This window comes from Salmo salar, chromosome 29 (genome assembly GCF_965601325.2).
Source record: "Salmo salar chromosome 29, fSalSal1, whole genome shotgun sequence".
Taxonomy (NCBI): domain Eukaryota; kingdom Metazoa; phylum Chordata; class Actinopteri; order Salmoniformes; family Salmonidae; genus Salmo; species Salmo salar.
The window spans coordinates 29,404,096-29,420,789 of NC_138319.1; the positions used below are offsets into that span (position 1 = coordinate 29,404,096).

General features: G+C 47.1%; 1 protein-coding gene across 1 annotated transcript; it reads left to right on the top strand.

The window, feature by feature from the left end:
* The first annotated feature begins 571 nt into the window (after positions 1-571).
* On the top strand, positions 572-16,694 carry LOC106590533 (phosphatidylinositol 5-phosphate 4-kinase type-2 alpha). Its single transcript, XM_082970782.1, has 5 exons — positions 572-1,537; positions 13,767-13,880; positions 14,736-14,973; positions 15,706-15,809; positions 16,039-16,694. Exons 1-5 carry the CDS (start codon positions 1,520-1,522, stop codon positions 16,117-16,119), a joined length of 555 nt encoding a protein of 184 aa, XP_082826908.1. The 5' UTR covers positions 572-1,519; the 3' UTR covers positions 16,120-16,694.

The following is a 16,694-nucleotide window of genomic DNA, read 5'->3' on the forward strand; positions in this document are numbered from 1 at the left end:
GTGTGTATGTTGAGTGGGGGGGTCACGCGCTGTGTGTATGTTGAGTGGGGGGGTCACGCGCTGTGTGTATGGTGAGTGGGGGGGTCGCCCGCTGTGTGTATGGTGAGTGGGGGGGTCGCCCGCTGTGTGTATGTTGAGTGGGGGGGTCGCCCGCTGTGTGTATGTTGAGTGGTGGGGGGTCGCGCGCTGTGTGTATGTTGAGTGGTGGGGGGTCGCGCGCTGTGTGTATGTTGAGTGGTGGGGGGTCGCGCGCTGTGTGTATGTTGAGTGGGGGGGTCACGCGCTGTGTGTATGTTGAGAGTGGGGGGGTCACGCGCTGTGTGTATGTTGAGTGGGGGGGGTCACGCGCTGTGTGTATGTTGAGTGGGGGGGATCACGCTCTGTGTGTATGTTGAGTGGGGGGGGTCACGCTCTGTGTGTATGTTGAGTGGGGGGGGGTCACGCGCTGTGTGTATGTTGTGTGGGGGTCGCCCGCTGTGTGTATGTTGAGTGGGGGTCGCGCTGTGTGTATGTTGTGTGGGGGTCGCCCGCTGTGTGTATGTTGAGTGGGGGTCACGCGCTGTGTGTATGTTGTGTGGGGGTTGCCCGTTGTGTGTATGTTGAGTGGGGGTCGCGCTGTGTGTATGTTGAGTGGGGGTCGCCCGCTGTGTGTATGTTGTGTGGGGGTCGCCCGCTGTGTGTATGTTCACTCATGTTCAGACTGGCTTTAGAAACACACATCTTGTACAGTTTGAGGTTAGGTTGTGTGATTCCAGTCTGGATAAGTTGTGACTGAGATGTATTCAGAAATACTGGAGGGGTGAATGAAGGTACGGTGGAGATGTCTGTTAGCTGGCGTAATGTGTGTGTGTAATGGCGGTATGGTGTGTGTGTGTGTGGTGTTTCACATACAAACAACAAGCACTCTTGACTGGCTGCATGCCCCTTCTCTCGCTCTCTCATGCATGTTTTCTGCATGTTCCTGCATCTCCAGGCTTGTTTCTCCAACACCCCGGCCAACCTCACCGTACTGTGGACTCACGTCCTACTGTCCTCACATCCAACCTGGATGTTTTATTTGACAGATTTGATTGACATAGCTTCATGTGTTGAATACTCTGCCATTCGAGCTAGAATGCTGAGATATGATGTCACTTCAAATATATTCCACTTATCAGACGCTTTGATCCAAAGCCACTTGCGGTTCAGTGAGAGAATACAATTTAGTTTGTATGTGATCCCTGTGGGAATTGAACCTGCGACCTTGGCTTTTCCAGCAGCACTTGCCAGGCTGTACACTCTTTCAGAAGCTCTCTCTCCTTGCCGCGCTTTAAACTACACTAATACGGTTTGTATTTCTTAAACACTTTCCTTTCAACTTCCTTCCTTCCTTTCCCCGGCTCTCTCCTCCTCCTCCATCCCCCCCCTCGCTCCCCTCTTCCAGCAGCCACGCCCTCCTGAGGATGCACCCCCGCGGCCCAAATCTAACGTTCAGCAAAGGCTGCAAACGCTGCGGATCGCCACGCGCTTTTACTGCGCCATGAAACACGTAAGAGACGTAAGGAACAAGGCCAGGCATGCTATATCTATATCTATCTATATCTATCTCTCTAATATCTATATCTCTCTATATCTATCTATATCTCTCTATCTTTATCTCTCTATCTATATCCATCTCTCTATATCTATATCTCTCTATATCTATCTATATCTCTATCTATATCTCTCTATATCTCTCTATCTATATCTATATACAGTTGAAGTCGGAAGTTTACATAAACTTAGGTTGGAGTCATTAAAACTCGTTTTTCAACAACTCCACAAATGTATTGTTAACAAACTATAGTTTTGGCAAGTCGGTTAGGACATCTACTTTGTGCATGACAAATAATTTTTCCAACAATTGTTTACAGACAGATTATTTCACTTATAATTCACTGTATCACAATTACAGTGGGTCAGAAGTTTACATGCACTAAGTTGACTGTGCCTTCAAACAGCTTGGAAAATTCCAGAAAATGATGTCATGGCTTTAGAAGCTTCTGATAGGCTAATTGACATCATTTGAGTCAATTGGAGGTGTACCTGTGGATGTATTTCAAGGCCTACCTTCAAACTCAGTGCCTCTTTGCTTGACATCATGGAAAAATCAAAAGAAATCAGTCAAGACCTCAGAGAAAAAAATGGTGGACCTCCACAAGTCTGGTTCATCCTTGGAAGCAATTTCCAAACCCCTGAATGTACCACGTTCATCTGCACAAACAATAGTACGCAAGTATAAACACCATGGGACCACGCAGCCATCATACCGCTCAGGAAGGAGACACGTTCTGTCTCCTAGAGATGAACGTACTTTGGTGCAAAAAGTGAAAATCAATCCCAGAACAACAGCAAAGGACCTTGTGAAGATGCTGGAGGAAACCGGTACAAAAGTATTTATATCCACAATAAAACGAGTCCTATATCGACATAACTTGAAAGGCCGCTCAGCAAGGAAGAAGCCACTGCTCCAAAACCACCATAAAAAAAGCCAGACTACGGTTTGCAACTGCACATGGGGACAAAGATCGTACTTTTTGGAGAAATGTCCTCTGGTCTGATGAAACAAAAATAGAACTGTTTGGCCATAATGACCATCGTTATGTTTGGAGGAAAAAGGGGGAGGCTTGCAAGCTGAAGAACACCATCCAAATCATGAAGCACTGGGGTGGGAGCATCATGTTGTGGGGGTGCTTTGCTGCAGGAGGGACTGGTGCACTTCACAAAATAGATAGCATCATGAGGTAGGAAAATTATGTGGACGTATTGAAGCAACATCTCAAGACATCAGTCAGGAAGTTAAAGCTTGGTCACAAATGGGCCTTCCAAATGGACAATGACCCCAAGCATACTTCCAAAGTTGTGGCAAAATGGCTTAAGGACAACAACAAAGTCAAGGTATTGGAGTGGCCATCACAAAGCCCTGACCTCAATCCCATAGAAAATGTGTGGGCAGAACTGACAAAGCCTGTGCGAGCAAGGAGGCCTACAAACCTGACTCAGTTACACCTGCTCTGTCAGGAGGAATGGGCCAAAATTCACCCTACTTATTGTGGGAAGCTTGTGGAAGGCTACCCGAAACATTTGACCCAAGTTAAACAATTTAAAGGCAATGCTAACAAATACTAATTGAGTGTATGTAAACTTCTGACCCACTAGGAATGTGATGAAAGAAATAAAAGCTGAAATAAATCATTCTCTCTACTATTATTCTGACATTTCACATTCTTAAAATAAAGTGGTGATCCTAACTGACCTAAGACAGGGAATTTTTACAAGAATTAAATGTCAGGAATTGTGTAAAACTGAGTGTAAATGTATTTGGCTAAAGTGTATGTAAACTTCCGACTTCAACTGTATCTCTCTATATCTATCTATATATATATCGCTCTATATCTATCTATATCTCTATATCTATATATATATATCTATATCTATCTATATATCTATATATATATATCTCTATCTATATATCTCTCTATATCTATACATCTCTCTCTAAATCTATATATATATCTCTCTAAATCTATATATATATATGTCTCTATCTATATATATCTATATATATCTCTATATCTATATATATCTCTATATCTATATATATCTATATATATCTATCTATATCTATATATATCTCTATATCTCTATTTCTATCTATATCTATATCTCTCTATATATCTATATATCTATCTATATATATCTCTATCTATATCTCTATATATCTATATCTCTATATATATCTCTCTATCTATCTATATCTCTCTATCTATCTATATATATATCTATATCTATCTATATATCTATATATATCTCTATATATATATATCTCTATATATATCTATATATCTATATATATCTCTCCATATCTATCTATATATCTATATATATATCTCTCTATCTATATATATCTATATATATATATCTATATATAGCTCTCTATCTATATATATCTATATATCTATCTCTATCTATATATCTCTCGATATCTATCTATATATCTCTATATCTATCTATATATCTCTATATCTATCTATATATCTCTATATATCTATCTATACATCTCTATATATCTATATATATATCTATATATATCTCTCTATATATCTATATATATCTATATATATATATATATATCTATATATATCTATATATATCTATATATATATATATATATATATATATATATATATCTATATATATCTCTCTATATATCTATATATATATCTCTCTATATATCTATATATATCTCTCTATCTATATATCTATATATATATCTCTCTATCTATATATATATATCTCTCTATCTATATATATCTCTCTATATCTATCTATATATCTCTCTATATCTATCTATATATCTCTCCATATCTATCTCTCTATCTATATATACTGCTCAAAAAAATAAAGGGAACACTAAAACAACACATCCTAGATCTGAATGAATGAAATAATCTTATTAAATACTTTTATCTTTACATAGTTGAATGTGCTGACAACAAAATCACACAAAAATAATCAATGAAAATCCAATTTATCAACCCATGGAGGTCTGGATTTGGAGTCACACTCAAAATTAAAGTGGAAAACCACACTACAGGCTGATCCAACTTTGATGTAATGTCCTTAAAACAAGTCAAAATGAGGCTCAGTAGTGGCCTCCATGTGTGTGGCCTCCATGTGCCTGTATGACCTCCCTACAATGCCTGGGCATGCTCCTGATGAGGTGGCGGATGGTCTCCTGAGGGATCTCCTCCCAGACCTGGACTAAAGCATCCGCCAACTCCTGGACAGTCTGTGGTGCAACGTGGCGTTGGTGGATGGAGCGAGACATGATGTCCCAGATGTGCTCAATTGGATTCAGTTCTGGGGAACGGGCGGGCCAGTCCATAGCATCAATGCCTTCCTCTTGCAGGAACTGCTGACACACTCCAGCCACATGAGGTCTAGCATTGTCTTGCATTAGGAGGAACCCAGGGCCAACCGCACCAGCATATGGTCTCACAAGGGGTCTGAGGATCTCATCTCGGTACCTAATGGCAGTCAGGCTACCTCTGGCGAGCACATGGAGGGCTGTGCGGCCCCACAAAGAAATGCCACCCCACACCATGACTGACCCACCGCCAAACCGGTCATGCTGGAGGATGTTGCAGGCAGCAGAACGTTCTCCACGGCATCTCCAGACTCTGTCACATCTGTCACATGTGCTCAGTGTGAACCTGCTTTCATCTGTGAAGAGCACAGGGCGCCAGTGGCGAATTTGCCAATCTTGGTGTTCTCTGGCAAATGCCAAACGTCCTGCACGGTGTTGGGCTGTAAGCACAACCCCCACCTGTGGATGTCGGGCCCTCATGCCACCCTCATTGAGTCTGTTTCTGACCGTTTGAGCAGACACATGCACATTTGTGGCCTGCTGGAGGTCATTTTGCAGGGCTCTGGCAGTGCTCCTCCTGCTCCTCCTTGCACAAAGGCGGAGGTAGCGGTCCTGCTGCTGGGTTGTTGCCCTCCTACGGCCTCCTCCACGTCTCCTGATGTACTGGCCTGTCTCCTGGTAGCGCCTCCATGCTCTGGACACTACGCTGACAGAGCGAGACATGATGTCCCAGATGTGCTCAATTGAATTCAGTTCTGGGGAACGGGCGGGCCAGTCCATAGCATCAATGCCTTCTTCTTGCAGGAACTGCTGACACACTCCAGCCACATGAGGTCTAGCATTGTCTTGCATTAGGAGGAACCCAGGGCCAACCGCACCAGCATATGGTCTCCTGAGGGATCTCCTCCCAGACCTGGACTAAAGCATCCGCCAACTCCTGGACAGTCTGTGGTGCAACGTGGCGTTGGTGGATGGAGCGAGACATGATGTCCCAGATGTGCTCAATTGGATTCAGTTCTGGGGAACGGGCGGGCCAGTCCATGCCTTCTTCTTGCAGGAACTGCTGACACACTCCAGCCACATGTCGGGCCCTCATACCACCCTCATTGAGTCTGTTTCTGACCGTTTGAGCAGAGACATGCACATTTGTGGCCTGCTGGAGGTCATTTTGCAGGGCTCTGGCAGTGCTCCTCCTTGCACAAAGGCGGAGGTAGCGGTCCTGCTGCTGGGTTGTTGCCCTCCTACGGCCTCCTCCACGTCTCCTGATGTACTGGCCTGTCTCCTGGTAGCGCCTCCATGCTCTGGACACTACGCTGACAGACACAGCAAACCTTCTTGCCACAGCTCGCATTGATGTGCCATCCTGGATGAGCTGCACTACCTGAGCCACTTGTGTGGGTTGTAGACTCTGTCTCATGCTACCACTAGAGTGAAAGCACCGCCAGCATTCAAAAGTGACCAAAACATCAGCCAGGAAGCATAGGAACTGAGAAGTGGTCTGTGGTCCCCACCTGCAGAACCACTCCTTTATTGGGGGTGTCTTGCTTATTGCCTATAATTTCCACCTGTTGTCTATTCCATTTGCACAACAGCATGTGAAATTTATTGTCAATCAGTGTTGCTTCCTAAGTGGACAGTTTGATTTCACAGAAGTGTGATTGACTTGGAGTTACATTGTGTTGTTTAAGTGTTCCCTTTATTTTTTTGAGCAGTATATATATCTCTATCTATATATATATATCTCTATATATCTATATACATCTCTCTATCTATATATATATATATATATATATATATATATATATATCTCTCTATATCTATCTCTCTATATCTATCTATATCTCTCTATCTGTATATCTCTCTATCTGTATATCTCTCTATCTATATATATCTCTCTCTATATATATCTCTATATATATATATCTCTATCTATCGATCTATCTATCTATCTATATATATATCTTTCTCTATCTGTATATCTATCTATATATATCTCTCTATCTATATATCTATATATATATCTCTCTATATCGCTCTATATATATCTCTCTCTCTGTCGCGCTCTGTCTGTCTGTCGCGCTCTCTCTGTTTGTCTGTCGCGCTCTCTCTGTTTGTCTGTCGCGCTCTCTCTGTTTGTCTGTCGCGCTCTCTCTGTTTGTCTGTCGCGCTCTCTCTGTTTGTCTGTCGCGCTCTCTCTGTCTGTCTGTCGCGCTCTCTCTGTCTGTCTGTCGCGCTCTCTCTCTGTCTGTGTCGCGCTCTCTCTCTGTCTGTGTCGCGCTCTCTCTCTGTCTGTCTGTCGCGCTCTCTCTCTGTCTGTCTGTCGCGCTCTCTCTCTGTCTGTCTGTCGCGCTCTCTCTCTGTCTGTCTGTCGCGCTCTCTCTCTGTCTGTCTGTCGCGCTCTCTCTCTGTCTGTCTGTCGCGCTCTCTCTCTGTCTGTCTGTCGCGCTCTCTCTCTGTCTGTCTGTCGCGCTCTCTGTCTGTCTGTCGCTCTCTCTCTCTCTGTCTGTCTGTCGCTCTCTCTCTCTCTGTCTGTCTGTCGCTCTCTCTCTCTCTGTCTGTCTGTCGCTCTCTCTCTCTCTGTCTGTCTGTCGCTCTCTCTCTCTCTGTCTGTCTGTCGCTCTCTCTCTGTCTGTCTGTCTGTCACTCTCTCTCTCTCTCTCTGTCTGTCGCTCTCTCTCTCTCTCTCTCTGTCTGTCTGTCGCTCTCTCTCTCTCTCTGTCTGTCTGTCGCTCTCTCTCTCTCTGTCTGTCTGTCGCTCTCTCTCTCTGTCTGTCTGTCGCTCTCTCTCTCTCTCTGTCTGTCTGCTCGCTCTCTCTCTCTCTGTCTGTCTGTCGCTCTCTCTCTCTGTCTGTCTGTCGCTCTCTCTCTCTGTCTGTCTGTCGCTCTCTCTCTCTCTGTCTGTCTGTCGCTCTCTCTCTCTCTCTGTCTGTCTGTCGCGCGCGCTCTCTGTCTGTCTGTCGCGCGCGCTCTCTCTCTCTCTGTCTGTCTGTCGCTCTCTCTCTCTCTCTGTCTGTCTGTCGCGCGCTCTCTGTCTGTCGCGCTCTCTGTCTATCTGTCTGGCGCTCTCTCTCTCTCTCGGTCTTTCGCTCTCTGTCTGTCGCTCTCTCGCTCTGTCTGTTTGTCTGTCGCTCTCTCTGTCGGTCTCTCGCTCTGTCTGTTTGTCTGTCGCTCTCTCTGTCGGTCTCTCGCTCTTTCTCTGTCTCTGATCAATCGTATTGTAGAACCAAGGCCAGTCATACTCAATATATCAGATCAATCGTATAGTAGAACCAAGGCCAGTCATACTCAATATATCTGATCAATCGTATTGTAGAACCAAGGCCAGTCATACTCAATATATCTGATCAATCGTATTGTAGAACCAAGGCCAGTCATACTCAATATATCTGATCAATCGTATTGTAGAACCAAGGCCAGTCATACTCAATATATCTGATCAATCGTATTGTAGAACCAAGGCCAGTCATACTCAATATATCTGATCAATCGTATTGTAGAACCAAGGCCAGTCATACTCAATATATCAGATCAATCGTATTGTAGAACCAAGGCCAGTCATACTCAATATATCTGATCAATCGTATTGTAGAACCAAGGCCAGTCATACTCAATATATCAGATCAATCGTATTGTAGAACCAAGGCCAGTCATACTCAATATATCAGATCAATCGTATCTGATTTTATTTTCAGAGCTTTCTTCAGATTCATGTAATGATGGCTACAGGATTCCTCGTAAAGAGCCAGATGACCTGGTTTATTCTGGAACACGTTTTCATACTGCTGCCCATTTCCTTTATGGCTATTGACTCTCAGCCAATCACTTTCACCTCCCATTCCTCTCATAAACACACACTTATGACAGTATATTTTGGGGCGGCAGATACCCTAGAGGTTAGAGGCAGATACCCTAGTGGTTAGAGGCAGGTACCCTAGTGGTTAGAGGCAGGTACCCTAGTGGTTAGAGGCAGGTACCCTAGTGGTTAGAGGCAGGTACCCTAGTGGTTAGAGGCAGGTACCCTAGTGGTTAGAGGCAGGTACCCTAGTGGCTAGAGGCAGGTACCCTAGTGGCTAGAGGCAGGTAGGCTAGTGGTTAGAGGCAGGTAGGCTAGTGGCTAGAGGCAGGTAGCCTAGTGGCTAGAGGCAGGTAGCCTAGTGGCGTAGCCTAGTGGCTAGAGGCAGGTAGCCTAGTGGCTAGAGGCAGGTAGCCTAGTGGCTAGAGGCAGGTAGCCTAGTGGCTAGAGGCAGGTAGCCTAGTGGTTAGAGGCAGGTAGCCTAGTGGTTAGAGGCAGGTACCCTAGTGGCTAGAGGCAGGTAGCCTAGTGGCTAGAGGCAGGTAGCCTAGTGGCTAGAGGCAGGTAGCCTAGTGGTTAGAGGCAGGTACCCAAGTGGTTAGAGGCAGGTACCCTAGTGGCTAGAGGCAGGTACCCTAGTGGCTAGAGGCAGGTAGCCTAGTGGCTAGAGGCAGGTAGCCTAGTGGTTAGAGGCAGGTACCCTAGTGGTTAGAGGCAGGTACCCTAGTGGTTAGAGGCAGGTAGCCTAGTGGTTAGAGGCAGGTAGCCTAGTGGTTAGAGGCAGGTAGCCTAGTGGTTAGAGGCAGGTAGCCTAGTGGTTAGAGGCAGGTACCCTAGTGGCTAGAGGCAGGTACCCTAGTGGCTAGAGGCAGGTACCCTAGTGGCTAGAGGCAGGTAGCCTAGTGGCTAGAGGCAGGTAGCCTAGTGGCTAGAGGCAGGTAGGCTAGTGGCTAGAGGCAGGTAGCCTAGTGGTTAGAGGCAGGTAGCCTAGTGGTTAGAGGCAGGTAGGCTAGTGGTTAGAGGCAGGTAGGCTAGTGGTTAGAGCGTTGGGCCAGTAACTGAAAGTTTGCTGGATCGAATAAACATCTGTCATTCTGCCCCTGAACAAGGCAGTTAAACCACTGTTCCTAGGCCGTCATTGAAAATAAGAATTTGTTCCTAACTGACCTGCCTAGTTAAAAAAACTAAAAAACTGAAATGCTGTACCTCAGATGTGGGCGCATCTGAAGTGGCACCCTATTCCTTACGTAGTGCACTACACCCCCTGGCTTAAAGTATTTTCACAGATGCAGTCTGTGTGTGGCTGAAACGGATGACCGTTCAGTCTGTGTGTGGCTGAAACGGATGACCGTTCAGTCTGTGTGGCTGAAACGGATGACCGTTCAGTCTGTGTGTGGCTGAAACGGATGACCGTTCAGTCTGTGTGTGGCTGAAACGGATGACCGTTCAGTCTGTGTGGCTGAAACGGATGACCGTTCAGTCTGTGTGTGGCTGAAACGGATGACCGTTCAGTCTGTGTGTGGCTGAAACGGATGACCGTTCAGTCTGTGTGTGGCTGAAACGGATGACCGTTCAGTCTGTGTGTGGCTGAAACGGATGACCGTTCAGTCTGTGTGTGGCTGAAACGGATGACCGTTCAGTCTGTGTGTGGCTGAAACGGATGACCGTTCAGTCTGTGTGTGGCTGAAACGGATGACCGTTCAGTCTGTGTGTGGCTGAAACGGATGACCGTTCAGTCTGTGTGTGGCTGAAACGGATGACCGTTCAGTCTGTGTGTGGCTGAAACGGATGACCGTTCAGTCTGTGTGTGGCTGAAACGGATGACCGTTCAGTCTGTGTGTGGCTGAAACGGATGACCGTTCAGTCTGTGTGGCTGAAACGGATGACCGTTCAGTCTGTGTGTGGCTGAAACGGATGACCGTTCAGTCTGTGTGTGGCTGAAACGGATGACCGTTCAGTCTGTGTGTGGCTGAAACGGATGACCGTTCAGTCTGTGTGTGGCTGAAACGGATGACCGTTCAGTCTGTGTGTGGCTGAAACGGATGACCGTTCAGTCTGTGTGTGGCTGAAACGGATGACCGTTCAGTCTGTGTGTGGCTGAAACGGATGACCGTTCAGTCTGTGTGTGGCTGAAACGGATGACCGTTCAGTATTGACCCGGCTGAGAGGTTTTATTTACCTGGAGGTGGTGCTGGGTATTTTGTGATACTCCAGTTGGGTATCTGGTGCAGTTCTCCTGTTCTCTCTCTCCCCAAGCTGAGGCGGATTCACTGTCGAGCGACGTCATTCACATCCGACGTGTCACAAACTTCCTGTAGTTCTATGATAATGCCATTCCAAAACGGACTCCGGTCACCTGACTGACGACCTTGTGCACTGGGCCAATAATCCACGTCTCTCTCTCTCTGACCTCTTTCTCTTGTTTTGTCTACCCCATCTATCTCTCTCTCTCTCTGACCTCTTTCTCTTGTTTTCTCTACCCCATCTATCTCTCTCTCTCTCTCTCTGACCTCTTTCTCTTGTTTTCTCTACCCCATCTATCTCTCTCTCTCTCTCTGACCTCTTTCTCTTGTTTTCTCTACCCCATCTATCTCTCTCTCTCTCTCTGACCTCTTTCTCTTGTTTTCTCTACCCCATCTATCTCTCTCTCTCTCTGACCTCTTTCTCTTGTTTTCTCTACCCCATCTATCTCTCTCTCTCTCTCTGACCTCTTTCTCTTGTTTTCTCTACCCCATCTATCTCTCTCTCTCTCTCTGACCTCTTTCTCTTGTTTTCTCTACCCCATCTATCTCTCTCTCTCTCTCTGACCTCTTTCTCTTGTTTTTTCTACCCCATCTATCTCTCTCTCTCTCTCTCTGACCTCTTTCTCTTGTTTTCTCTACCCCATCTATCTCTCTCTCTCTCTGACCTCTTTCTCTTGTTTTCTCTACCCCATCTATCTCTCTCTCTCTCTCTGACCTCTTTCTCTTGTTTTCTCTACCCCATCTATCTCTCTCTCTCTCTCTGACCTCTTTCTCTTGTTTTCTCTACCCCATCTATCTCTCTCTCTCTCTCTGACCTCTTTCTCTTGTTTTCTCTACCCCATCTATCTCTCTCTCTCTCTCTGACCTCTTTCTCTTGTTTTCTCTACCCCATCTATCTCTCTCTCTCTCTCTCTGACCTCTTTCTCTTGTTTTCTCTACCCCATCTATCTCTCTCTCTCTCTGACCTCTTTCTCTTGTTTTCTCTACCCCATCTATCTCTCTCTCTCTCTCTGACCTCTTTCTCTTGTTTTCTCTACCCCATCTATCTCTCTCTCTCTCTGACCTCTTTCTCTTGTTTTCTCTACCCCATCTATCTCTCTCTCTCTCTGACCTCTTTCTCTTGTTTTCTCTACCCCATCTATCTCTCTCTCTCTCTCTGACCTCTTTCTCTTGTTTTCTCTACCCCATCTATCTCTCTCTCTCTCTCTCTGACCTCTTTCTCTTGTTTTCTCTACCCCATCTATCTCTCTCTCTCTCTCTGACCTCTTTCTCTTGTTTTCTCTACCCCATCTATCTCTCTCTCTCTCTGACCTCTTTCTCTTGTTTTCTCTACCCCATCTATCTCTCTCTCTCTGACCTCTTTCTCTTGTTTTCTCTACCCCATCTATCTCTCTCTCTCTCTCTGACCTCTTTCTCTTGTTTTCTCTACCCCATCTATCTCTCTCTCTCTCTCTCTGACCTCTTTCTCTTGTTTTCTCTACCCCATCTATCTCTCTCTCTCTCTCTCTGACCTCTTTCTCTTGTTTTCTCTACCCCATCTATCTCTCTCTCTCTCTCTGACCTCTTTCTCTTGTTTTCTCTACCCCATCTATCTCTCTCTCTCTCTCTGACCTCTTTCTCTTGTTTTCTCTACCCCATCTATCTCTCTCTCTCTCTCTGACCTCTTTCTCTTGTTTTCTCTACCCCATCTATCTCTCTCTCTCTCTCTCTGACCTCTTTCTCTTGTTTTCTCTACCCCATCTCTCTCTCTCTCTCTCTCTGACCTCTTTCTCTTGTTTTCTCTACCCCATCTATCTCTCTCTTGGCTGTTTTCATCCTACTTCATCTGTTCTGCTTCTCTACCATGTCACCCCAGTCTACCTCTGAACCATTATGTATCTATGGGATATACTGCTTGTATGGGCTTGTCTGTACTGACCTGGACTGATCATTACCCTGTTAGAGGGTTGATCAGGAAGATGTCTGTACTGACCTGGACTGATCATTACCCTGTTAGAGGGTTGATCAGGAAGATGTCTGTACTGACCTGGACTGATCATTACCCTGTTAGAGGGTTGATCAGGAAGATGTCTGTACTGACCTGGACTGATCATTACCCTGTTAGAGGGTTGATCAGGAAGATGGGAGAGATTAAGGATGAGTGGACAGAATGGGTGGATAAATATCATTTTCAGGATGATGTCTGTAGCTGGTACGAGTGTCTCTTCGTTCTGACTCAACATTGTCACAACGTTCAGCCGTTTGAGTGTGCGATGGTGCCTCGGCATTGGCACCACTGTTTGCGGTCTGTGTGTTTGTTGCTGTGTGTCTGTTTGTTGCTGTGTGTGTGTTTGTTGCTGTGTGTGTGTTTGTGTCCATCTGTGACAATTCTGTGTGTATCCATTTCTGTGTGTTAGATCTTGGCTCAGTGTGTGTGTGTGTGTGGCTCATTTCCTGGTGCTGCTATAGAATTGCTTCTGTCAGCTCCCTGAGCTGAGCTGCTGCTGCTGTGACCTCATTTCCTGCTCACTCCTTCCTCAGTACCACAGAATAATGCCCCCTCCTCACTCACATAACACACAAGCGCCCCCGCACAGACCCCAGGTCACACATGGTACTGCAGCCAGATAGCCCAATGGAAACTCACAAGCCCCATAGAGCTCCCACTGTCTGTTTCAAACTGCTGCTGCTATGAGGGTGTCACAGAAAAACAGGATTCATATCAATGTATTCAATGAGTCAGTAAGTCAGAGGGTCATTTTAAAGAGTGTAAATCCTGGCACTTTTTGTTATTAGTGTGAATAGCTGTAGGGTCCAGGTGTGTCCTCTGTTGTCCTGACTGTGTTTCTGTGTGGGGCATCAGGCCAAGGAGCTGCCCACCTACAAGGACAATGACTTCATCAACGATGGACAGAAGATCTACATCGACGACGACAACAAGAAGATGTTCCTGGAGAAGCTACGTAAAGACGTGGAGGTGTGTGTATGTGTGTATGTGTGTATGTGTGTGTGTGTGTGTGTGTGTGTGTGTGTGTGTGTGTGTGTGTGTGTGTGTGTGTGTGTGTGTGTGTGTGTGTGTGTGTGTGTGTGTGTGTGTGGTTCTGTTATTTCTTCTGATGTGAGTGAATTAATACTTGGGTCTGGATTAATCCGGTCTCCCTCAACTAATTTTCTTCTCCCTCCCTCTCCTTCCTTCCTTCCCTCCCTCCCTCCTTCCCTCTCTCCTTCCCTCCCTCTCTCCTTCCTTCCCTCCCTCCCTCCCTCTCTCCTTCCCTCTCTCCTTCCTTCCCTCCCTCCCTCCCTCCCTCTCTCCTTCCCTCTCTCCTTCCTTCCCTCCCTCCCTCCCTCCCTCTCTCCTTCCTTCCCTCCCTCTCTCCTTCCTTCCCTCCCTCTCTCCTTCCTTCCCTCCCTCCCTCCCCTCCCTCTCCTTCCCTCCCTCCCTCTCTCCTTCCCTCTCTCCTTCCTTCCCTCCCTCCCTCTCTCCTTCCTTCCCTCCCTCCCTCCTTCCCTCTCTCCTTCCCTCTCTCCTTCCTTCCCTCCCTCCCTCTCTCCTTCCCTCCCTCCCTCCCTCCCCTCCCTCCCTCCCTCCCTCCCTCCCCTCTCTCCTTCCCTCTCTCCTTCCCTCTCTCCTTCCCTCTCTCCTTCCTTCCCTCCCTCCCTCCCTCCCTCCCTCCCTCCCTCCCTCTCTCCTTCCCTCCCTCTCTCCTTCCCTCTCTCCCTCTGTCCCTCCCTCCCTCTCTCCTTCCTTCCCTCCCTCCCTCCCCCCCTCTCTCCTTCCCTCGCTCCCTCTCTCCCTCCCTCTCTCCTTCCCTCTCTCCCTCCCTCCCTCCAGTTCCTGGCCCAGTTGAAGCTGATGGACTACAGTCTCCTGGTGGGGATCCATGACGTGGAGCGGGCTGAGCAGGAGGAGGTGGAGAGTGAGGACAACGAGGGGGACGATGAGGGGGAGAGCGATGGCGGGATTGGCACTCCCCCTGACTCCCCCAGTAACACCCTGGACAGCACCAAGCCCCTGTCCCCCGGGGAGTTTGACCCCACCATAGATGTCTATGCCATCAAGAGCAATGATGGTGAGTGGAGAGGAGAGGAGGAGGGGTTTAGGAGATGGTGAGAAATCCCAACTATGAAGGAGGTGTAGGGATAATCCTCTATCTGTGTATCCAGGTGCTCCTAGGAAGGAGGTGTAGGGATAATCCTGTGTCTTTGTGTCCAGGTGTTTCTAGGAAGGAGGTGTAGGGATAATCCTGTGTATCCAGGTGCTCCTAGGAAGGAGGTGTAGGGATAATCCTGTGTATCCAGGTGCTCCTAGGAAGGAGGTGTAGGGATAATCCTGTGTGTCCAGGTGTTTCTAGGAAGGAGGTGTAGGGATAATCCTGTGTATCCAGGTGCTCCTAGGAAGGAGGTGTAGGGATAATCCTGTGTGTCCAGGTGCTCCTAGGAAGGAGGTGCAGGGATAATCCTGTGTCTTTGTGTCCAGGTGCTCCTAGGAAGGAGGTGTAGGGATAATCCTGTGTCTTTGTGTCCAGGTGCTCCTAGGAAGGAGGTGTAGGGATAATCCTGTGTCTTTGTGTCCAGGTGCTCCTAGGAAGGAGGTGTAGGGATAATCCTGTGTCTTTGTGTCCAGGTGCTCCTAGGAAGGAGGTGTAGGGATAATCCTGTGTGTCCAGGTGCTCCTAGGAAGGAGGTGTAGGGATAATCCTGTGTGTCCAGGTGCTCCTAGGAAGGAGGTGTAGGGATAATCCTGTGTGTCCAGGTGCTCCTAGGAAGGAGGTGTAGGGATAATCCTGTGTGTCTGTGTCCAGGTGCTCCTAGGAAGGAGGTGTACTTCATGGCAGTCATTGATATTCTGCAGCATTACGATGCCAAGAAGAAGGCCGCTCACGCTGCCAAGACCGTCAAACACGGAGTGAGTGAGTGAGTGAGTGAGTGAGTGAGTGAGTGAGTGAGTGAGTGAGTGAGTGAGTGAGTGAGTGAGTGAGTGAGTGAGTGAGTGAGTGAGTGAGTGAGTGAGTGAGTGAGCCTGCCTGCCTGCCTGCCTGCCTGCCTGCCTGCCTACCTGCACCTTGTTTAGTGTGATTTTTGTGTGATTGTATTTCTTCCTGACTGACTCGTCCACCATGTGTCTCCCCCTGCAGGCGGGAGCGGAGATCTCCACGGTGAACCCAGAGCAGTACTCCAAGAGGTTCTACGACTTCATCACCACTATTCTCTCATAGCCCCCGGGAGTGGGGGGGGGGGGGGGGGGCTGCTGAGAGTGGAGGTGGTTTTTATCTCTCTCTCCATTTCTCCTTTAGCAGGGGTGTCCCTCTGCAGCTAAAACCATCATTTGTTTACATTCATCTTCTCTGTTGACTTGATCTCTGTTACGCGGGACCATAAGGTGTGATAGTAGAATAGGTGGATCGTCTCTGTTGACTTGATCTCTGTTACGCGGGACCATAAGGTGTGATAGGAGAATAGGTGGATCGTCTCTGTTGACTTGATCTCTGTTACTGGGGACCATAAGGTGTGATAGGAGAATAGGTGGATCGTCTCTGTTGACTTGATCTCTGTTACGCGGGACCATAAGGTGTGATAGGAGAATAGGTGGATCGTCTCTGTTGACTTGATCTCTGTTACGCGGGACCATAAGGTGTGATAGGAGAATAGGTGGATCGTCTCTGTTGACTTGATCTCTGTTACGCGGTGTTCTAGTCAGTAGTTTTGTATTTGTTTGTTTTGTGTACTTTGGGAATATAGTTTTTTTTACACCACGTCCTCACCCTGCATTGTTTGTTGTTTTGTATTCCCC